Genomic DNA, 25062 nt, shown 5'->3' with positions numbered 1-25062 from the left:
TTACCCAAGCCATTCATTCTTCAAGTAAACAGCCTATTTTCATATTTCAGCTCGATTAGAATATAAAGGGCTTTAGACTAAACCAGGAAAACCAGTGAACTACTGCATTCTATACACAGGCACTGTGGTGTGCCATAGTGGGCAAATAAGAGAGTGCTAACATGACAGCTTCTTTCTAGACAGCAGCAGGGGAAAAGGGGGGGTGGTGTCTGTGATTAAGAGGCAAACAGATGCAATCAAACCAGCAGGCTCAAAGGTGTAAAAATCATTTAATCCAATAAAATATTATATAATCGCAAAAGAACATATGTACCCTTATTCTCTTCAGCAGACTACTTCATTGCATTGGCAATACTGTTACAATGAGTTGCATCATACCTCTGCAGTACAACTCTTCCCTTGACAGCCACTGCCCCAGATATGGGGGAGAGAACAGCAAAAACGGTATCTTTTTTTTAAATAACAGAGTATTAAACAGTAGACATTTTTGTGTTTTCCACCCGTACAAAAATACTGTACAGACACACATCAACAAACAGGACACCAAAAAGTGACATTAAAAAAAGTCTCCAAGCACGAGGACGGTGTTGCGCAATCCCGTGCGCGCTGCCGTCCACTTTCACATGCTGTCTCGCGCTTGTAAACATCATTATTCGTATTATTTCTGAGCAAAAACAAAAACAAAAATGCTCTGGATCACGAGTCCGAAAAACAAGAAGGAAAAAACACCCCTCGCACGCGCGCTCGAGGCGCTCTCAGAGAGTTCGTTCAGAGTGGTCTCGGCCGGGGTCAGCACTGTCCTGTGGCGGAGAGCAGGTTGCGCAGCGTGGCGAGCTCGCGCGACAGCTGCTCCACGCGCTTCTGCAGCCGGTCGTTCTCGGCGGCGAGCTCGAGCACCTTGTGCTGTGTCTCCAGGTTGCGCATCTTTGCCTTGTCGCGGCTCTTGCGCACGGCCAAGTTGTTGCGCTCGCGCCGCTGCCGGTACTCGTCGCTGTCCTTGTCCAGACGCTTCTTGCCCTTGCCCCCGCTGGACCCCGGAGTAGCCGCCTTGCCGCCCTTAGAGCCGCTCGACGAATGTGGCGCGGGAGTGCCCGGTGGGCTCGAGCACGAGGACGAAGCGGCGGACACGTCGCCTAGGCTACCGCTGACGCCGCCAGGGCCACCTCCTGCTCCCGCCGACTGGTACACCGCCGCCGCGCGTAGGTACGCACCGCTGCCGTCCATGCGCGCGTCGTCGCCGCCCCGCCAGCGGCCTAAGAAGTCCGCGCCCAGCACGGCGTCCAGTCGCGTCTCGTGCAGCTCGGCGTAGTCGAGGCGGTGCGCGGCGTGCTCGTGCTCGCGCTCCCCGCGACCCTCCGCCGCCGCCGCTGCTGCCACCGCCGCCTTGGCGTCCTCAGTCGCGTAGTCCGGGAAGAGGAGCTCGTGGTTCAGGGGTGGCTGGTGGTGGTGGTGGTGGTGCTGAAAGATAGGGGTGTCCACGTAAATGCTGATGTCGATCGCCTTCTCGTGCTCCGCGATGCCCAGCTTCGTCATGGAGCCGTCGGCCAGGTGCCGGTACGTGTCGTCGAAGGTGTTGCCCGGGTGGAAAGCAAAGCAGTCCCGTTCGTAGATGCCGGCCACTTCCATGGATCTCAACAGCCAGGAGCCGGAGAAATCAGGGGCTCAGTGCCCTGACGAGCTGTGTGCGTGCGTGTGTGTGAGGGATAAAGTCACGAGCGCGGGGGGAAACCTACGGTGACGAACACACCGAACTTAAAACTATAAACACACACATAAACACCTGTGCGTGAAACGTCAGCGGTGACTATGCGCTGCTCCGCGGTGCTCAGATGTGCTGCGCGCGCGTGTGTGTGTGAGCGAGTGAGTGTGTGTGTGGAGGAACGCGCTGCTGTTAGTTCCCATGTTACCAACAGCGTGTTTATATCCGCTTCACGAGGAGGGCGGAGCCCGTTTGACGTGGGCTTCCGGCAGCGCGAGCGAGCGTATACCAAACCGGCCTAAACCTGATGCTGTACCTCTGGGCCTCTGTGGTGTGCGTGTGCGTGTGTTTGTGAGTGAGTGAGTGTGTGTGTGTGTACTCCGAGTCCAGGGTGATGTTCTCCTGTTCTACAATGCACACAAGAAAAGTTTCCATGCCCATAACGAGGACCTGTCTCACAAACAGCCTGTTCAAACTTGGTCTGACACTCAAAGTACAAAACAGCTCAGGAGTGCAGTGTGCAGTAGTCTATGCAAGCCAGTGTGTCGACTGATGTGGGTCATAGGCCACGAAAGGCCTATAATCACAATCACACCCGCTAAGCACACCAAGGACACGTTGTTCAAGTCAACACAATGTCTGTAGGACTAAGAAACGTGCATGTGTGGATGCCATGTGAAGTTACACTATACATCAAAACTGAGAGGTGGCGTCAATTCGTGACAGTGGCGTCAGTCAAAGAGTGGGATATACAGTTTTAGGCCGCAGGTGAACCCTCAGTTTCTGAAGCAGGAAAAATAGGCAAACATGAAGATCTGAGCCACTTTGCTAAGGACCGGATTGTGACGGCTAGATGACTGGGTCAGGGCATCTCCAAAAATCAGGCAGTGATCCATGGAGGGCCCACCTCACAACTTACAGGCCTTAAAGGATCTGCTGCTGACGTCTTGGTGCCAGATACCACAGGGCGAGTCAGAAGCCTCGTGGAGTTCAAGTCTAGACGGGTCAGGGCTGGGGGACCTGCACAATATTAGGCAGGTGGTTTTAATGTTCTGGCTTAACTATGAGTGTAGGTGTGTACACCCATACCCATGCAGCTGTACCATATATATTCCATTATAGTTATAGATTATAAGTAGGAATTTCACTGTAAAGTGTGACTGCTTGTTTCTGCTCTGCATATGGCAATAAACTCTTGAATCTTGAATCTTGGGGAGCCAGAACATTAAAACCACCTGCCTAATATTGTGCAGGTCCACCAGAATTCTTTTGATCCTGAAAGACCACGACCGAGATTTATTCCAATTAAAGTCTTTCCTTAAGTGAAGACCCTTTATTTATTTATTAATTTTAAGTCTCTTCTTTCATTTATTTATTTAATTTCCACTATAAATCCACTTGGTATTTGAATTGGCGTATTTACAGTCTGCTTTTTTGAGTGTCAGCTGACATTGGAATAAACAAGAGTTATGTACAGCCTGCCCCCTTACCACATGCCCAGTAACACCTATAGTCAATTACTTGATTCAATTACTCAGTAGCTGGAGCTGACTTTACAGCCTATTAACAGTCTACTTACAAAAACTGGAGTAAGGAACAATGTCTTTTGAAGCGTTTCTCAGGTAAGTACCCTTACCTGATGCCCTAGAATAATATCCTGCACTGAGCAGCAGCTGACTTTCAAATAAACACCGGTTTCGTAAAGTGCCCCCTTACATGATGGCCCATTATCCACCCTGTACAGAACACAAAGGAAAGGTTTCAGCTGCTCAGAAAGAGATGCAAAATGATTCAGCACAGATACCACTTCACATCCTTCAGGAGAAACTGAACATTTTAGGCTGTTAGGCAAACACGTCAGAATAACACGGCGCGGGATAAACTGGATTAAGTTAGAATCGGGTGTGTCAGCGTCGGATTCACAGCTCTGTGGTGTTTTGCGATTACCTGTCCTACCGCCCACCTCTGATTAAGACCAGTGATTCTGGAGCACGCAGTTTAGCGTTTCCTGCTTGAACACATCCAGGGCTCATTCCACACACGAAGGGCTCATTTATTAGACCAGTTGCACCCGGTGGGCGTTAGAGAGAGAGAGAGAGAATGCTGAAGGATGTAGGAGGGCAGGACTAAGACTGGTTGAGATTCTGATCTTTGCGTTGCACAGAAACAGAGGGACCTGTAAGGTGAACCTGCTGTAAGTAGAGTTGTTTAGAGTAGCCTATACTCCACTAAAGGAATCAGGAAACAGGAAAAGTACAGAAATCACAGCTCAGCACTACTTAATAACTACTTGAGTACTGAGTACTGATAGATTTATGGAACTGCAGTGGAACGTTTGAGTACATCCAGCATCGTCCAGCAACTAAAGTGTGTTAATCCTTTCTCAGTCAGTAAATAGGTACTGAGAGGTGCAGCAGGTAGTGTGTGTACTGCACAGCTCTAGGGGCCTGGGTTTGTGGGTTCAATCCTCGCTCTGGTCATTGTGACAAGTTAATGTTATGTCCATGTTTCCTCCAGTTTTCTCACCTCCTAGGTGAACTGGCCATGCCAAACTGCTCTCTAGATGTAAATGGGTGTGAGTGTGGGACCCGGTAATGGATGTGTGCCAGGGTGTCCAGGGTTATTTCTGCCACCCAGCGATTCCAGATGGGCTTTTGTAGCGGGGAACACACTCATGTTCACCATTTCTGTTGGAATTTGACCTCTGGAATTTAACCCATCCATGCAGTGAACACATACATACAGACTGGTGATCAAACACACACACAGTGGACAGTAAGCACACATGTTCGCAGCACTGCAACAACTGGGGAGCAGACAGGGTTAAGGGGCCTTGCTCAAGGGCCCAACAATGGCAGCTTGCAGAGTCCGGTTTTGAACACACAACTAATCGCTGAGCCACTACTGCCCTAGGCTCTAAGGGCCACTGAAGGCCCTGGACCAGGAAGTGGATAAGAAGATTAATGAATGAGTAAAAATACAGAACCACCCCGGTTCAAATATATTTAAGTATCAATATATTAGCAGTTACTTGGGAAATACCCAGGGAAGTACATTCTTAGCAAAAAAGGCTTTACTGAAGTACTGCTGAAGGCACTACATAGAACCATTTTCAGAAAAAGGTCAAGAGGTTAAGAACTGTGTACAAGATGTTCTCCATCATAAAAAAATACATATTTAACCAGACGTATTTAACTACTTATACACTCAAGTGTCCCATGAGTTGTCATGGTTCTATACTCATGAACCATCTATTGAAGAACCTCTTATTTTAAAGGTGTTCACATTTTTGGTTTCTATACCTTTCTGGTAAAGTGGTAAGTCTTGAATAAGGAACTAAACCAGCCTAAATGATCTCAGATCACTCCTTAACAAGGTACAATACATATGAAGCACAGCACACGCCCTAGTTCAAAGGAGCCCACCATGGAGGGTCAGAGGGCTGAAGAGTTTCCAGCTTGAACAATCTTACTAAACTAAGTAATGAACTACTAAGTTGAATCACATGTGATTCATCAGGAAAATCACCAAACTGTCATTGATTATAGTCCTTCAGGACCTCCAGGACCTGGACACCTTCCGTGATCAAACTCACAGAGATATGGTTCCTACTTCACCATGTTTCTTCACCATATTTGTATTTACTGGGTATTTTGTATTGAGACTGGGTAGTTCATGCACATACACAGATAGTTGAACTGAAATACTGACTTCAGTAACATGAGTAAGTGCAGACTGTTAACTCTCAGGACTGAGTGGTTACTGTCAATCTCCAGCGTGAATGTCTCTTGCAAACCAGTTACTGTGCTGCTATCTAGTGGAGGGATCTTGTCACTGCAAGAGAAGTTGGGCCTCATCACTGCAACAAGGTCTCTAAAAAAACCCGTGTACTCACACTGCTCACCTAGAGCTGATGGACTCACGTGGACAGTCTCACCATCACCTCATAAATATTTCATTCTGTACCTACTCTGTTATATAGTAATGTAGCAGCATAGTGTCTACTGTCTGGCACTCCACTCACCTCTATATTAGTGTAATGTTTACCCAGGGTTGTGTATGTCAGTACATAGGCTGTCTATACTATACTACATTATAGTGTGTAAATGTTTAAGATTTGAGACAGTTTGAGACCAATGGTCTGAGAACCAATCAAAATCCTCAGTTTATCTGTAAATTGAGGGCGGGACATTGTCCAAAACAGTGAAATTACCATGAGTTTGAGTTCAGAGAGACGGCTGCAGTTTACATTAAGTCAATGGTTTTACTACGATGAACGAAACTAATATTTCTGGACCTGGTCGCTGTTCCTGTATCCACACTGTATGAAACTGACTAAATGTGGCCTTACTAAGATATTACTTGATGTTTTTCAGAGATATTCACCAAGGTATCCATCTGAACAGAACCCAGTGAACATTGGAGAGTCAAAACAAGCTCTTTTCAATCAAGCAAAAAAGCTCTGGAAATGACTTGACAAACAAAGATATACATCCAATGCAAACAGAGAGAGCTTCTGACTGTGATTGGTTTGACAGTTTTCCCAGATGTTGAGCATTCAGTATGTTTTGTGTGTGGCCCAGTACTACCAGCACTCTAGAAATATATTGGAAAGGTTGGAAAGGGTGGAACTTAATTTCCCCCATTTCTCTCAAAAGCCCATTTCAGATTGGATTAGTATATCAGAGGGTTGTTAGACATAAAACATTTACACCTCCCCTCAGTGATAAAACTCTTAAATCCAGACAGCAATAAAATCAGCACAGTATGATCAAGTTTAGTACCTGTATGTTTGCATCATGTGGTCACATGATCACATTTATCACAGTTGTGTCAAACGGTTGAAGAGACACAGGCTCATATTTCAGTTTGGAGTGAAGCAAGTTGTATTTAATATGAAAGTTGTGCTTGTTTGATGGTTATTAATAGTGTTTAAAGCAGAACTATGTGAGTTTCTTGCCACCCTAAAAGACAATCTTTACACATGCACTTCTGGATAAGCGAAAGTGAAAGTGAAAGAAGCATGTGGACTGTCCCGGTAGAGTAAAGCATTATGCAGTCCTCGCAAACGGTTTTTACTGCCCACTTCACTGAAGTTACACAGTGCAGTTAGCAGTGTGCCGAGCCCGGAGGAGCAACGATAGCGACGTTATCTCACTATTAGAGGTCAGTGGAGCATCACAATGATTTTGGAGTTTGAAGATTTTAAGGCAAAATGCATTTTCCTTCAAATACACAGAGATGTGGAGCTAGACAGGACTAAAATGATTAGACCACCACTAAGCTGAGTAAAAAAAAAAGAGGTAATTCAACCTGCAGTTATCTCAGCGGACAAGGGACAAAAACACAGACGTGGGCGGTGTAAAGAAAATAAAGAGGAGCCCTCATGAAACAGCAAATTACTCCATGAAAAATTCATCCAGTATGAATAAGCTTTAAGTGGCTTAGTTTTTTTCTTAGTGTTATACTAGATCCCAGTACACAAGACAAGACAACCATTTTCACCATTTCTGTTGGATACAGATGAAACTTTTACTCATGCAGTGTACACACACACACACACACACACACACACACACACACACACACACACAGCAAATTGCCAAGCCCAGGTATTGAACCCACAACCCTATCATCAATAGCCTGGTGCTCTAACAGCTGAGCTGCCACTGCCCCTTACTGCCCCACTGCCCCACTGCCCATAGCGTCTGGCCCGGCCATTAGGGATCCCTTTTGAACTCTAGTTTTGGACAAACCTGTTTTTTATTTATTTTTTTTTTTCCTACCACATTCCCAATGCAGGTGGATTATCTATTATCTAATCTCCTCAGGGGCAGGTAATTAGCTTGCACTGAATAGCTGTTTTGGTTGAAAATTAAATAGAAGATGAGATAATGCATAAGAAATAATTAAATATGCATGTCATTGCATCATACTGTTGTTTGTAAAATGACTATTCGTTATTGATTTTGGTTACTGGTTATTTGTGTAATATAAAATAATGATTTACTAAACTATTAGAAGTCTCAAAATCTCAAAATCATTGCCATGTTCATCTATTATACACACATCATTGCTAAGTGAGAAGTTTCAGAAAAGCATTTCTTTTCAAAGTAAAACTGGGCTGCGTCCAAAACCACACACTCTCCCACTAAAGAGCATGTCGCCGTAGTAAGCTGCGCCACCATTAGCGCCACATGTGGTTTTGGACACTGCCCTGCGTGAGTAGAGTAGGTTACGCCCGGAGAGCGGAGTAAATCATCTTTAACTAAAGCTGCTTTCTGATTGGTCGTGTACGGGTGGGGTCAGGAAGCACGTCTGTCTTTTTCCTCGATCTCATTGGCTAGCGGCCCTATCATGAAAGTTTGGACTCGTTGGTGATTGGCTGCGCTGTAAATGTGATCGTGCCCACATGGGCGTGGCCTGTAGTTGGAGGAGTAGCCGTGTGTGTGTGAGTGTGTGTGCGGGTATGAATGTATGTGTGTGTGGAGTGACCGGGGAGAGGGCTGAACCTGGAGTGAATATGGCGAGCATCCCGAACGAAAACGGCTCCGGGAAGGACTTTGAGAAAACGGAGCCGAGCGGCGCGGCTCGGGCTTCGGCTAGATGGGGTCCCCAACACGCCGGTGCTCAGGAGCTCGCCAGGCTGTATTCCCCAGGTGAGAGCGCGCGTGTGTGGGCTTCGGGCTCCGCCTGGCGCCGCTTAGCTTTCCTGCTAGCCGGTTGTCATCCTGCTGCTAGCGGAGGTAGCCGTGAGTGAGCTTGCTAGCGGTGTGGGTCACGAGTTTCGGCTGAGAACTTTCAGCGTTTAGTACACAGAACTGTGTGTGTGTGTGTGTGTGTGTGTGTGTGTGTGTGTGTGTGTGTGTGTGTGTGTCGCTAACGTTTACATTATTATTATTATTATTTTACTCTGTAGTGTCAACAGCGCCCTACGAAGAGGTGTTTGGTTGGTGAGATGTAGACTAATGAATTACTAATGAAGATCATTGTGTTTTCAGCCTATATTAAGTGTCGTTGACATACATATATATATATATGTGTGTGTGTGTGTGTGTGTGTGTGTGTGTGTGTTTGTGTGTGTGTGGGGTAATGAGTGAATGTCACTTCCATATGGTCATACTGGGCGGGCTGTGTGTGTGTTTCCAGTGTTCACATCACTCAGTCAAATTTGTTCAGTCCAGTTGGCGTTAAATATAGCTATGATAACACCAGAGCCCCCCCCCCCCCCCCCCCCAGTTTAATGAAGCCCCTCTAAATTAGCACCATTTCCGGCCCTTCATCATTGAAATCGTCCTGTGAAAGATTGGAATACACTTCAGAAAACTTTTTTTTTTAGGAAGCTCATGTACCTGCTTTTATATCAGTGAGTATTTTAAAATCAATTTTTGTTTGTTAATTAATTAAATATATATTTTTTAAGGCATTAAATATCAGTTTCCTACAGAATGCTGAGATAAGGCCTTTATGCGCAGGCAGCTGTGCGTGGCCCTGGGTTTACATATAAATATCTGTGCAGCCTGTCTGTGTGATTCCAGTCGTTTTTCCAGCCCTCCCCACTGACCTGGACACATTGTCCCACTGACGGGGACAATGTGTTTGACATGAACTGGAAACCATGGGGACTCTTGTTTGTTGACCCTGTCATTATAGTATCTCTCTCCACCAAGGAAAGTAAGATACAGCATAGATACTGATAACATAAAGATCCCGAGCCTAAAGGCGATTTCCTCTGAACTGTCACTGTTTTTACATAATTTATTAGTTTATTATACTAGAAATATTAATTCTAACTATAAAAAGCAATGATTTATTAGTTTATTATACTATATATATTTATATAACTATAACGAACTATATTATTTATTAGTTTGTTGTGAAATGCTCCCTGAAATCTGAAGTGCGTAATGTCTCTAACGCTTAAAAAAAACTCACAAAAGTGCTTCACTGTTTACTCAGAAAAATACCTTTGGCTAGTTTGTATAGACTAGGATCCCCCCAAAACCTAGACACTACCACATACAACACTCAGTATGGAGGCCTTAGAAGAAGAGGCGGGTGTTGTAGACATTGTGAACCCTAGTTGCCATTACTATTAATTTGATGTCAGACCACTCTGTTTACATCTCAAGACTTTAATCATGCAAAATTTTGCAAACATTGGTTGAACCTCTCCTTAAATTGTGGGGATTTATGGAGAATATATAACTGGAAACTGGTTTATAGAGTTGAAGTAGGTCGAAGGAGAGCAAGTGACCAACGCCTGGCCAGTATGGAACATGTTGGACCATACACATGTAGACTGGTCAGGGCTGTTTTTAAGAACATCCCATACAGTACAGTGAGTACCTGTTTCTTACTGCGTAACAGAGTGGATGTACTTCATGTATTGGTCTACCCTAAAGGAACCCATACTAGACAGCCAATATGGGGAAACTTTTACGCCCGGCTTGTGTCTGTTGGAGTGGAACTGCAAGTTGGTTTACAAGCACATGTACATTATTGTTATATATTTTTTTCTCTGCTGCCCTTCACCCTTCCAGCTGCTACATGGCCACACTGAGCAAATCAATGCTGAACTCTGTGCTATTGCAGCACACAGCATACTGCAGCTTGCCCCAGGTGACACAAGTTCCTCTCCTCTACAGCCATGATAATGGTGGTTATGAAGGAAGTGTTTCAAATCAAGTGTTGGCATCTACGCAGTGTGGCATCCAGTGAATAGATGTGTTTGTCCTGAACGCATGACGAATGGAAATGAGTAAATTGTAAAGGTGTAAATGGGCAGGACTGCAGGAAAGGGGTGGTTATTTGAAGTAAAACTGGTTGAGGGTGAATAGTGTGAAAATGAATGTTGGAGAAGTCTGTTTCTGTACATTTTACTTTTGCACACTATTTTTATTTTTTTAGCCTAGATCTTGGATAGTAGATAGTCGCATGAAATAAGTTTGGTCATCCTGTGCTGGCCTGATGCTCTGTACCTCTTCATAAATTACTGGTTAGCACTGAAAATCACTTGAACAAATGCTAATGAATGCTACGTCACAGAGCAAATGGTTGGAGGACTTTTCTTTTCAGTGAGAACATGGCCAGGAACTGACTAAAGTTAGGATTGGGAATAAGGACACTACACAGCTCTCATTGGGAGTGTTGTGCATTATTTTCCTCCCCTTTTGCAGATACACATTACTCATTACACCCCATACTTGGTCATGCAGCATATGTTCTTGTCCAAGTGGAGACAATCAGCATTGATTTGCTCACATCCTTGAAACATTTTAAACCAGTTTTATTAGAGAGAGAGAGAAAAAGAAAACATCAGCTGTTCTATGGACTGTAGCTCCAACCCTTGTCCAGCACCCCAGGCTCAGATGCTTGTGGACAATGTTATCAGGAGAATAGAATGGTGCAGGCCAGATTGTGCAGACTGGTCCATCTCCAGTGGAGCAGGACTAGGAACCACTGCTCTAAACAGACTGTTTACAGCATTGTAAGCCGAAAATAATCAAGTTAACGTGCGTTTCTCTTTATGTAATGTGAATTCAGGCACTGTGTTTAAGGTCTAAAGTTTGCTTCTTATTTTTGCACTAATGTAGCTAACAAGTGTTGACAGCTTGCAGTCTACCTATTAACATCAACCAAACAGCATGCCTAAATCATCACACACTTGCCTTGAACTATGTAAGGTAAATTTGGTTATGTGGTTTTGTACATTGTATGAGCCACTGTTCTCTAAATAAATGGACAAATGCATTTCATCTAAAACAGTAGTAACAGCTGTCTTGAGGCTTTTGTCCATTTAAAAATAAAGTGATTATTCAACATATCAATTCTGATTGAGGTAGGGCTGGGAATATTTATTTGTAGGGCCCCATCCACACATTTGGAATTGATTTACTTGTTTATTATTATTTTGGAGATCTCTTGTTTTAGAATAGCATGGCGAAACAGCTTTAAACCAAAAAAGCTGGACACAGGTATTGCTGACTAAACAGCTAGATTTCAGTAGTTGAACTAGACAAAATTAAAAATTCTCAAAAACAATGATCAGGAGTGTGTGGGTGAGAGAGGCAGTGGTCACAAAGATTTTTATTTATTTCTATATTTTTCTTCAATTTTAACTTTATTCTTCACCCTTCCTGGTATAAATCTGCATTTACATCTGTGGGAAAGAGATCGGATTAAGGAGGCCTGCTATTTGAGCAGTGAGAATCTTTGTTTTTAGTGAACATGCTTCCTCTTTGTGCTGTATTTAGGTCTGTTTTGGCTGTTACACTTGTTTCTACACTTGTTTAACACCAACCTTTTTAAAATGGAAACTCGGTTGAAAACCTACATTTTCAAAAACATCAGGATCCGTGTGGACAGGGCCTATGTTTGCAGCATGTTAAGCAGTGAGGTAGGAGCATTGATTACTTCATTACACTCTCAAAGCTCCAGTACAAAATAAGAAGGTGAAGGTCTTACCAGTACCTGGTGATTAAGAGGCGGAAGCAGTATTATCTTTAACAAGCATGTTTTGTTGTTATGGACCTTTGTTGCCTGGTGTCCTGGTGTGGAGTTGTGGAGTGCAAACCCAGAGGGAGTACTGAACAACGTATTTCCACCTGTCGAAAGGCAGAATCTTTGAACTTGAGCTAGATTTTTGTTGTGGACAAGAACCTCACCTATTAACTGTGCATATGCACCAATATGGGTCTGGAGGGTGGATATAGAACCTAACTAAAACGTTGGGGTTTACAGAGAAATACTTGTTGGAAATTCTGCATGTACAGAAGGTTTTGACCCTGTATACGGAACATTTGTGGAGACGTTATTTAGGGATACAATAAAATACAGCTAAATGCACAAATGACTGTCCCAGTATACCTTTTTTGACATTTATGACATCCACAGAGCTCACTGTCTCCAAACAGCATCGCAGTGTAGATGGCATTCGGTTTATTGTTCAGTTCGGGTGGGTTCCTATGTGCTCGGCCTTTCAGTCTTGTCTGTATCTGTCCTTTTGTTTACCAAGCCCACATGAAAGGGATTCCACAGTTACTGAGGCTATTCTTGCGCTTAAGGCTAAGTGGGAATGCGAGCCTTCTTCAGTCAAAACCCGGGACCTTCCCAGGCTAGTTTTACTTGTGTTGTTTGTGCTAAACTGTTACATGTGTTCATACTTGCCGGTAAACGGGACATCCTTAACAAGGCCAACAGCTACTCAATTTCTGAATCATGTACAAATGACTAGGGATGTTCCAATCCTTAAGTATCTGCTGATACTGATGCCATTACTGTCTAACCTCACTACTCAGTAGGTGCCTAAAAATCCTGTTCTTTATACCATTTGTACTTTTTATATATTTTATTTGGATTATGTGTTTTGTGTCAAATAAAATATGAGTTTAAAATACTAACATTTTACTGGTTGAATAACTTCACATGTGCATGGAACATTGGTGTGTGTGTGTATATATATATATATATATATATATATATATATATATATATATATATATATATATATATATATATATATATATATATATATATATATTGTGTGTGTGTGTGTGTGTATAATTTAAGCAAATCTCAGGTCAGTTTCTCATTAAAGTAGTGGTGTTTTGCATGAGGCAGTTTGTTTACTGCTTGTCTCAAGCATGTAATAATCCTGCCAAGCCAACATGTCTGTTATATATTGCCAATACTGGAACTGTATTTAGGCTAAGTGGCAAGATTGGTATGGTATACAATATACCTTTGAATGGCAATATGATATGGTATGCTGATTATGGCATATTGGTATACCATTATGGTATTCTAATATCAATATAGTATACTGGTACCGATATGGTAAAAGGTAAAGGTGCATGTATTTGTCACTGTGCTATGTACACCACATGTCCTCCACATTTTACCGCATTTTACACACACACCCACACCCAGAGTGGTGGGCAGCCAACTCCAGTGCCCGGGGAGCAGGAAGGTGGCAGCTTGCTGAGCCTGGGTATCGAACTCACAACCCTGTCATCAATAGCCCGGAGCTCTAGCCGCTAAGCCACCACTGACTGGTATATGGCTATTAATATACCAATACTGATGCAGTATGCTCGTACTGGTATGGTGTACTGATCCCGATATGGTATATTCATGCAGATATGAAATATTGATCTGGTATACTGATATAAATATGATGTATTGGTACAGATAGGGATACTTTGTTACTTGGTTGTCTTTGTTGGTTGTGCTGTGTCCATCAGTGACTCACTACACAGGAAATATGCAAATTGTGTAGAAAACGAACTCCCTGTGCTATTTCATGCTTTCAGACTTATCAGTGTAGTTTAGGACACACTTTGACTGTCTGTGAACTATAACAGTGATCAAAACCCAATTGTTTCTAGTATTGTAGTTGTACTTTGGTTGATTTTATCAAAAGTATGCAGCACATTTTTTGTTTTATTCTTCCCTTTGGAATTTTGTATTTGATTGGAAATGCCACAATTTTGTGTTTCTGTTTAGCAGAGAAATTTGTAATGATAGGCTGTTGTTTGGTTGATGTTTTAACTGTAATATTTGATTAGTAGGCTGTAAATCTGGATCTGTCTCTTGTCAGGCAAAACCTTTTTTTCCTCTGGTTACATTTTTTAGTTTTTAATCGTAATCAATACTTGACTAAATGGGACAATAGAAATGCTCCAGAATGCCTTGGAATAAATATTATAATATAATACAATACTTTTAACACTGTAATATAAATGGTATAACACAATATAGAGGTGGGTGATATAACTGTATTATAGTATTGTGATAAATTTTGTTATCGTGTTGCACAGTATGCGTTTCTAAGCATACTGAGGATAAAGTCAGTGTAAAAACAGTGTAATTAGTTTGGTTTAGCTGGATAAAGTGCAGCACATTTCGAAAAACAATCACTGTACTAAATATGGGAGAGTATTTGAATAGTAGTTTTTAATAATTTGTCTCTTTTGATGCATTTTGTCTGCAATCACATCCTGATATATTGTGTATCATGACAATATTGTGATACAATATTTTTAGCGTATCGCCCAGCCCTAACAGAATATGATATCATAGACAGACTACTTTATTCCCTGCATGAGCACCAATATTTCACACTGTCCAGGCTACCTCCCCTCTTTGTTCAGTCATGAATCCAGAATAGGATACACCACACCAATTTCCAGATATATGTGGGAGGTGACTGGTCAGGATTTGAGTGTAAATGAAGAAACCCAACCTCTCCAGGAAACTCTTTTAAAGCACATTAATTATTTATTTTGAGCCACCTGAAGTCACTTCAGAAATCAACAGTTTTTGACCAAGGTTTTGCATTTAAACTCAATCACACTTGCAATGAAATCCATGCAGAGTTTTATAAATGAGGCCTTTGAAGTCTGTGGAGTAATGGTGACCACAGCAGATGGATTGTCCAGTACAGAGAGCAGCAGTGGGAGGAACACACACTGGACTGATAGTGTTCTCCCTGCTTGCCTATGAATGGCTCTTTGTACCATTACTGTAGATGTTGAATCTTCTTACTCAGTGATCTGAGTGGGGATGTGGAAAGAGATTTAATATGAGTTCCATGGCTAAGCTGCTCTCGCACACACATACACACACATATATACACATAGACATATCCTTCCCCACACCCATGCATAGCTATGCTTACATGAACACAGGGCGTGTATTTGTACACTAAACTTGTTACTGCAGTATGCTGATGGAAACAGAGGGAGGACACTTGGTTTGTGGGTATGAGTAATTCTGTGGTTTTTGTTTCTGTCTGCCTGTCTAATGTGAAGTGAGGTGATCACACCAACACATACTACTATTATTAAATGCTGAAATCTTTAGTTTAGGGGTATGTGTGTGTTGGGTATTTTATAAACCATATAGAAATGTTTTGTTTAGCAGTCTGTGACGTCATATGGCTGCACTGGACTATATGGAAAATAAGCGAACCACTAAAGGTGTTCTCCTGGGTTAAATTTGTTAAGACTAAGTTTTTAGTCTTTAAGTCATTGAGTAAACATCTACAGTGCAGGCTAGAAAACGTAAGTGATGATAATACACACTTCTAAGAGCTAATTGGCAAAAGGTGTTTTGATTAAGGAGATTGGAAGTGTGGGACTTGCAGGTGCTTTGTCAGAGCCTGGTTACTGACAAATCTGATCCTCAGGAGAAGCCTTGATGCAAACATGAGTCAAAACACATTTTTCATTTCAGAAATCCAGGTAAATTTAGAGAAAAGCCACCTTTTAGAAAAACGGCATCACAGATTCATCTTTTGCTCGTGCCAAAGCTCACACGCAGACTTGAAGCTATGGTTGGTGCGCTGAGATGAGTTTGTTTTGCATTCAGACTTTAAACAAACCTCATCAGGTAAACTGATGTCCAGAGGGCTCAAACAGCAGCGTTTTCACTCATTTTCCCATTGAACCGTACTAACAGAGCATTTGCACTAGGTAGCTTTGGACCAGTCTTTGATATTATTGACGTCAAATGGTTCTTCTCCATGATTAGATGGGGTGGAGTCACATGACTACACACATGGTAGCATGTTTTTAAAGATGTGTTCATGAACACGCACAAAAACAAAACAGTTAATAGAATTTAAGTTTTAGTTTGCCCAGTCCTACTTTATATTACAGTCTACCCAAACCCATCACTTTTTAATTAGGTTATTCTGCAGAATACATGTCTGTCCATTCATTTGTCTTCTAGGCTAAGCACCAGGGTTTAAGCTAAGTACACTGCAGTTGTTTTCCATTGATTTTATTATACTGAGCTTTTACTAGCTGGATGTAAATGTTGTCCAGCCCCAAAACAAATGCCTGTGATATTTTGTATAATTTGTTCTACCTGTTCTAGATAAAACTCAAATAAAATATCTTTCTTTCTCTTTGCTCTCTTTTTCTCTCGCATCTGATTAGGTAAGAGGTGTCAAGAATGGATCAGTGTCGTTCTCTGCTTTGCGCTCATGGCCTTTAATTTCTTTCACCTCCTCGCCCACTTCCACCTGGGCCATGTCTGGTACATCGTCCTGGGAATCGGTAAGTACCAAATACTCACATGCATATATGTGTCACACAATGGCCAACCATCAAGTCTGTTCTGTATTGATGACCAACAGTGACTCAGCACATGTTTGTGTGTGCATAAAAGCACCTAGTCTGAAACTCGAGTTGGGTTTATATTTAGTGTCCAGTCAGAGCCTCAACTCTCTTTATACTGTGACAGGTTTGTGGTGTAGAAGACAAGTTTGGGCATTTTGACATTATTCTGCAGTGTAGGTCCTACAGGATACAGTCTATAGCATAGTTCTGTGTATAGGGTATAACTGCAGAAATAATTGTGCCTAATAAGTGCAGTGCATTGAAATGATTAATCCTATTAATAGCTATTTTAAATATAGACAAAACTGCAGTCTGCCTTAAAATGGTTATTAGCTCAGCCTCTCTTAAAGGGATGCTGTTTTATAAAAGATAGAGGCTCATGAGCATGTATACATATCGTGGCTGTCCTTCAAAAATCTTGTACTTTTGTAGTCTTTGTGCTGTTTCCCATCTTTTGACATGATGTGAATCTGGCAGTTTTTCTTTACATTGTTTCAAAATGATGAAAGGACCCATAGGAATGCTCCAGAATTACTTGTAATAAAATCTTTTTACATTGACTTCCATTTTTTTTTCCTTCTGCTGTTTTTGAGATGTATATATGCTGATCAATCCCCTGTAACCCTTTTTCTATGACCATGACGAAATGCATCTTATTTGCTCATTGCGTTCTTGTTTGTGTGTATTCATTTGTATTTGTGTACACACAGTGGCTGGAATCCTAACTGCAGACTTTGCATCTGGACTAGTCCACTGGGGGGCTGACACGTGGGGGTCGGTGGATCTGCCCATCTTTGGAAAGGTATGGCGGTGTACTGCTGTAACTTCCTCAACATCATGTACTCAGAACTACGTTGCCAGAGTCACACAAAGACAGTGCACTGACCGCTTTTACAAAAATATGATTTGTACACTGGATGTCCAAATGTTTTTGGACACCCCTCTAATGAGTGCATTCAGCTACTTTAAGTTGAACCTATTGCTGACACAGATGTACAAATGTGCACATACACACACATACACAGCTGGTTCATTCCTTTAAAAGGAGACTCTGGAGCAGATAAACCTGAACTTATTGACACTATGCCTAATGCTAGGCGTGGGCTTATCCATATCGTGTGTACAAGAAATGTACAAATGCTGAAATGGCTGCACAATAAAACAGTGCTGAACTGTGCATTCCTTCTCAGTCTTTTAAATCAGTGAAGGTATTTAATTTAAGACATCATCAGGAACGCTTATCTTATACAGCTTATCTTGGCGCCCAAGGTTTCAGCTGAAAGAGAGAGCGAGTCTGGGGTTTGTGTTTGTGGAAGGTTCGATTGCTCTGGGGAGCCGGTAAGCAGTTCTCTGTGTTCTCACCCTGCCTCTCCTCTTCTCTTCTCTCTTCCCTAAGGCATTCATTCGGCCGTTTAGGGAACATCACATCGATCCCACAGCTATCACGCGGCATGACTTCATTGAGACAAACGGTGATAACTGTATGCTGACCATCGTCCCTCTGGCTAACATGGCCTTCAACTTCCTCACTTTCTCACCAGGTAAGAGAGCAAGCCAGATGTGGGCTTCTGCTTCAGGCAGAATGCGTGTTAGGAGGGTTGATACCAAGCATGCGGAAGTGGGACTTGGAACCTCACCCACCGCTATGTACGAAGTTTCTCATGTATTGAAGTTACAGACACAACAGGGTTTAAAGGAGTTTACTCTCAGCTTTGAAAACAGCTGCATCAGCCTGTATAAGACCTGAAATTTGTCTGTATGCATGTATCTTTTCACAGTATATCATTGTGTCTATTACTGAAGTGTTTTTACTGATTTCATGATGGACATGACTGGACCTTTTGTACCTTCTCTCTGTCTTTCTCAATTTCCAGGGGAGATCTATCGCACATACCCCTGGTATTGCTATGTGTACGCTCTGGCCATCTTTGTGACGCTGACCAATCAGATCCATAAATGGTCTCACACTTATTTTGGCCTGCCACGCTGGGTCACATTGCTCCAGGACTGCCACATCATCCTCCCTCGCAAACACCACCGGGTTCACCACGTATCACCTCACGAGACGTACTTTTGCATTACCACAGGTACGCAGCAAACACAGATGCGTACACGTTTCCTTTACATTAATGCGTTTAGTCGTTCTGCCGTGCAAGCACCATAGCTTTAGGCTGCACTAATGATGGAAAGAGTGTTTGATGGATTTCCAGCTATTTGTTTATTGGTGCTTTTTAAAATATATAAAAAAATATAAAATATAAAAACTACTCTTCCTATATGCAATAGCAGTGCTTTGATCTGTCTGTCTGGCACCTGTCTGGCTCTTCTAGAAGTGGATTTCTTTGGTCTAGCATTAAACTGTACTCTCTGTTCCACTCTCTGTGCAATTGATTGAAGTTTAATTTGAGAATTTGACAATTTTTGCAAATTCATGAAATTATATTCTTAAATATTCTTTATAGTGTTTGATTATCCATATCCATTTTCAATGGGTTTAAATCTGTATCTATGCAGGCTGGTTGAACTACCCACTGGAGAAGATTGGTTTCTGGAGGAATCTGGAGGACATCATCCAGGGTGTGACTGGAGAGAAGCCTAGATCAGATGACCTGAAATGGGCTCAGAAAACCCAGTAACCGCCTGCTGGTGCCAGACCCCTCTCCTACCTCACACCTCTGCACAGGGGACCAGCCTTCATCTCCTCTTCATTCAGCTCCTAACCCTTTCCCTCCCGAGCCGCTGGGAGGATAAGAACTCTCCACCCTCTCCGGAGACTGAATGAGCAACAATAAGCCACAGAAAAAGCTACAAGCCCATGAAGAGATGAAAGCAAAAGAAATCGACAACGTTTGAAAGCAATACTGCTCCGCACCCCTTATCCAGCAACAGCGTTTTGCTCTCAAATCTGTTTTTATATCCTCACATTTTTACCCTTTTTCCTGCACAGAGAAGCCATTTTTACCCTCTTTCGGGGTATAAAGCGTCCAAAAAAAAAGAGAAGCCCTGTGGAAGAACTTGACCCTGCGACAAAAATGTATAGAACTCTCAAAAAGCGCAAAAAATGGAAAAATCCAAATTTGAATACTTGAACAGAAGTGAGCTCCAGTTCAAATGGATGCCTTTGTTTCTTTCTTTTTCTTTTGTTCTTTCTAAACTGCTCACACACATCTCTGCAGACTGACTAACGAGCTCTGTTGGTCAGCAAACTGTGGAGCTGGGCCTGGCACTCCACACACATTGAAGCTAAGGGGAGGAATCTGCCTCTTTCTTTTCCTCCCCCTCCCAAAACACTGTACGTCTCTCTCTGTAAGGACATCACAGCTCGTTCATACAGAGAAGCTGGAACTTAGTGTCTTCACCTGTTGCTGGTGTCTGAACGGACATAGCAGTTGCATATGCAGTCTTTTTTCCTAGGTCCGCCTTACTTATGCAGTACATGCAAAAGAGACGTTTTGCTCACACGCAAACACACATGCACACACTCCACAATTTACACTGTTACATTTACAATGTTACACTTCATAATTTACATGTTACACTTCACGGTTTACACTTTAAACTCTATATTCTTCTACTAGGGGTGCAGCGGTACACGGAAGTCGCACCTTTTGGTGGTCTGGTACAAGTTTGATTCAGTGGTATAAAAACAACAACCCAACAACAACGCATGAGACTAATCCAGGTTTCTTTTCATTTATCCTGACCAGACTGTGGGGGCGAGTTACAGTTTTTCACCTAGTGTGGTATAGCCCCCCCGAGGTAGTCGGTACAGCCAGTAGTGTGTTAATTAAGCAGTGAAAGGTGAATGTTAACATGTTCCATGCTTTTTCCGCACCCATACCTTACGACTGTCCAACAATGTCGACACAGTGTCCTTGTCCGATCCAGCAGATCTAGTTAAATACTAGAGGTTTATTATGAGTTGATAATTTCACTGCAAACCAACCAGTGAGAAATGAAAACTGAATGGACGTGAGCTGTTCTCTTTATATGCATTTCCTAGAAAGGGAGGGAGGAGTGGGTGGGTCACACTAGACCAACAGTTACCATAGCAATACTTGTAAATCCACTACAATTCCCACAAAACCCTGCAAACCCATACTTTATGCGTTAACGTCTTACAGCTAAAGGTTTCCATCTAGAACTCGTGCTTTTGCAATTTGGATCTGTCCAAGTCCACCACCTGAATGCTTCGTCTATAGCTTACCACTCCTCGTTTAGCTGCCTACACCGAACTGTGACTGCCGTACTGGGGCGGTTTAGTAAAAATACCGGTACCGTTGCACCCCTAGCTTTTACATGTTACACTCCACATAAAAAGCCTTTTGGTGTATGCCTTCTAATCGTACACTCTTTTTCTGTTACATCGTTTTTGCCTCATGGTTACACTCAAAAAATCATACACACACACACACACACACACTCACTCACACTCAACAAGCAAACATTAATCATAAAAGAAGCGCTTTTTTTTTTTTTTTTTTTTTTTTTTTTTGCACAACCACTTTCTCCATCACTAACATTCTGGCTGTTTTACCTATTCTTAGGTGCTGTAAAGACAACCAAACACACAAAGAAGACCAAGTGAAGGCTGGAATTTGATTGAACCATCCAAATGCGCATCACACTAGGAACTAGCTATGTTGTCGTTGTGCTAGAAACTCAGTAGACTGTGTTAACCAGTTCATAGTTTAGGTTAAACGTGCATAGGAACGCCCTATGCTGACTTAATATAAATAAAGAAAAATATTTTTCTGGTCTTGAATTATACGCTGAACATTTTAACTGAACAGAAGAAAGTAATTTTCCATTACTTTACTAGTTTTTTAGGTTAGCAAACACACAAACGACATGCTACTAATGGGGCCATATGAGCATGTTTAGCCACTCACAAAATGATTTAAGATAACTTGTGATAACTCTCACTGCTGCATATACCACTAAACTGTCATACCTATATACATAAATATAACCTTACAGCTAGTTAAAAAGCCATTTATGTTGGCTCTCTAACTGCTGAATGTGTTTAAATCGACCATAAGAATACTAATCCCTTCACGCTGTTGTTGTATGATGTCTTCATGAATGTCATCAGAATCGATCAAGAAAACCAGTTGCTCGTCTTACTCTACTGATTTGTTTAGGTTATTTAAACTTTGCTGATTTACGTAAGAGACACAGTATGTTTGCCTATTAGATTAATAAGAGACCTCTGCACAAAAATGAATCTCTTCAGTAGGGTAGCACTTGCCATGACGAGACCACACGGCTTTGCTTGAATTAGAATAGATGAATCTAGTATTTTTCCAGTGATTTGTGTACATACAGATACATATTGTCATGGTCACGTAAAAGACTTGTTTCTATACTTTTGAAGTTTTTCACTGGTATCGTTCAAATCAGAATTTTATGACAATTGGAGCAATAGAAATGCTCCAAAACGAATTTGAATAAAACCGTTTTTCAATGACTTCCGTTGAAAGTGAAGTTACAATTTTAAAGATACAAGATTTTTGCGTGACTGCGACAATATGTATATATGCTGATTTAGTCCTTTGTAACACAATCCTCACAATAATCATTACTTGAAAGAGGATGGAGAAGCTATAGCAAGTGGTTCATGTGTAAACGGATATCTAGTTATGTTGCATTAATACGATTTTATACTTATAAAGATTTCTAGAATTATTATTTTTTTTTTAATACCCTGTTGTCAAACGTGCCATTTTTCCTCCCTGCCAGCTGTAGATCCTGTACTTTAACTGAATGTTCTATGTTAAGTAGCCTTACCAAGTTTTGTCTAGCCTTTTGGACGTCCAGTCGTTTTTCCTCGTCTAAATGTTTTCTGATCTTTACCCCTTTGAAAGCCAAAACGTGAAACTTTGTGGGGTCGAATACAAACTGACCAAAACGAATAGGAAAACAGTGGTAACGGGATGCTTAGTGAAATGCTATGCTATATGTTAAGCTCTTAAAGCACTCCTCTTTCTAATAGGATGGTGCTGGTCTTTACAGTTATGGGTCAACATAGAGAAGTATTAGGATGTGATGGGTCAATACTTTTAAAGGTCATTCTTGGCACCCAAGGTGTCAAATTACGTTAGAAAAGAGAACAATTGCCAATGGTTTGTATGGTGGTTATTTTTTGTTATTTTTCAGGAACATGGTGGAATTTGTCCGAGTGTAAACATGGAATGTGATTTTGTGATTTTCTTTTTTCTTTCTTCTTTTTTTTTCATCTTTAAATTGTAGTGTCATGTTTTTTTGAATGGGTGTTTGAGTGGGATGTGAGTTTGTAAATTAAGGTTGAGAAAGTGTGGCCTTTACATATTTTGATGCTGAATTGAGCTGGTTTAACCTACCTGCCATGCTGTATTGTGTTTAGGCTAGTGCTAGTTCAAGCCAAGGAGAGCTGAGGGACGTGGGGGGTTTCAACATTTTAATGGAAATATAAAAATATAGCTTCCCTCTACAGAAAAGATTTCTAAATCTGGTAATTCTGTAATCTGAACCAGGAGCTAGAGCTCCATGTTCCAAAATGTTTATTTTGGCTCCCATGTTTAAGGTTCCTATTTTCCACAAGGATCTCTAAAACGTCCTTAGGCCCTCCTCTGCTTTGTTCTCCATGCTTGGAGAATCGTGAGACGGCTCCGCTGATGTTTTAATGCAGCTTTTTAATAACTACAATTATATTAATGCCGTTGAATGACAATTTGACATCCAGTGCTAGTGTAATCCTAGGCTTTAGGCCATCAGCGGTGATTGTCCAGCCATATTTTGTGATCAGTCTGTGCCCAGTAGGCTCCCAGTGTTTTTGAAACGCTGGAAAAACAAACCTTACACAATGCAGTTTTCCTCTGTACTGTAATGACTAGAAAGCTCCTTCAGTCGTGTTGGTGGTGCGTAAATGGCTTGTGACCTTGTGTGCTGCAGTCTGGTGTTCAATGATAAGACTGTAAAGCTCTTGTGTGGAACTTTTATTTTGTAAGAACTTTAGCAACTTGCCTATGAAGTGTCTAACATTTGTCTACGCGTTTGAGGAACGTTGTTACTGTTCTTATGATGTTCTAAAGGGGCTAATTTTATCACTGAATGTGGCTTTAGGTGTGTTGGGTGATCTAATTAGGTGACTGTGCTCAGACTTTCGTATGTGCTTGTTTAACAGAATCACTCTGGAAAGTTCTCCATCTGTCCCCTTTGGATAAGATTAGTCGCACTGCATTACGAAATAACTGCTCCTGAAATAACTTTGGTGAATATTTGCAGCAACGCTTCTCGGCCATTTGGTTGTACGCAGCCCAACTCACACTGTGTTGACTCTCAGATTGAATCACAGAGAGCAGCGGTTGACAGTGAGTCTTCAGCACTGACCTGTTTGATATTGCCTCACACCTTAAAGTCTCAGATGAAGTTAACCCGGTGTCACTTTTGTTCTGGGTTGACCTTTCTCACGTGGGTTTGGTGGGAGTGGATTTTGTGGTGGTGAACTTAAATATCAAAAACAATGCCTTGATGCCTTTCTGTTGTCTCCCATTAGGAAGACTTTAATGTTACCATGTATATATTATATTTATAATGAAATTAATAAACTACCAGAAATCTTGTTTCGGTGTGTTTTGCTTTACTATGCTGAAGTTGTGAGATTGAAAATGGGTAGGTATGACTAAAATATTATTTTACAATAATTATATTATTTTTTTTTATTTATTTATTTTTTTTTTGCAAAAACAAAAGCGAGTGTACTAAATACTGAGGTGTAAGTGGTGTGTTTCTTTCTTGTAAAATAATATTTTATTTTATTATACCCTCTACTGAACTAAAAGCACAACGAGTGTGAAAACACAATCAGTTGTGCGCGCGCACCCGTTCGTGACGAGAAGAACCGATTCTTTTGTTCCACTGAATCGAACATCCGATTCAACGATCCGTCTATTCAGTTCAAGTCAAGTCCGCTCTTTTGCTCCCTTCCTCTCCTCCAAACGACATTCCTGCCAGTGTGCAACTCTGCTCACACTACTTGTACTCACTAACTGAGTTGGGCGTCTTTCCGAGCATTCAACAACGAGAGATATGCTACAAAAAGAGAGACACGCAAACAAATCCTCATGAAATCACCGAGCTGGTCCTCACAATGCCTATACTATCATAATACCGTATTTAGCTAAGGTGTTCAGTCTGGAGGACAGACTCCAGCATCACGCAGGCGCTGTAGCTGCAAAGTTCAGTTGGACTTCG

The 25062-nt window shown here is 41.9% G+C and overlaps 2 protein-coding genes across 2 annotated transcripts; one reads left to right on the top strand and one right to left on the bottom strand.

The window, feature by feature from the left end:
- Positions 1-250: 250 nt before the first annotated feature.
- Positions 251-1893, bottom strand: cebpb (CCAAT enhancer binding protein beta). The gene has a single exon (XM_072680867.1). It carries the CDS (start codon positions 1624-1626, stop codon positions 790-792), a length of 837 nt encoding a protein of 278 aa, XP_072536968.1. The 5' UTR covers positions 1627-1893; the 3' UTR covers positions 251-789.
- A 6308-nt stretch (positions 1894-8201) lies between these two features.
- Positions 8202-24431, top strand: peds1 (plasmanylethanolamine desaturase 1). Its single transcript, XM_072681592.1, has 6 exons — positions 8202-8358; positions 16645-16764; positions 17538-17629; positions 18224-18368; positions 18702-18914; positions 19342-24431. The coding sequence occupies exons 1-6, from the start codon at positions 8223-8225 to the stop codon at positions 19461-19463; spliced, it is 828 nt and encodes a 275-aa protein (XP_072537693.1). The 5' UTR covers positions 8202-8222; the 3' UTR covers positions 19464-24431.
- The last annotated feature ends 631 nt before the right edge of the window (positions 24432-25062 follow it).

The sequence above is a fragment of the Salminus brasiliensis genome, chromosome 6 (assembly GCF_030463535.1).
Source record: "Salminus brasiliensis chromosome 6, fSalBra1.hap2, whole genome shotgun sequence".
NCBI lineage: Eukaryota > Metazoa > Chordata > Actinopteri > Characiformes > Bryconidae > Salminus > Salminus brasiliensis.
Note: the sequence above shows the minus strand (reverse complement) of the source record. Positions and strands in the feature narration are given on the sequence as shown.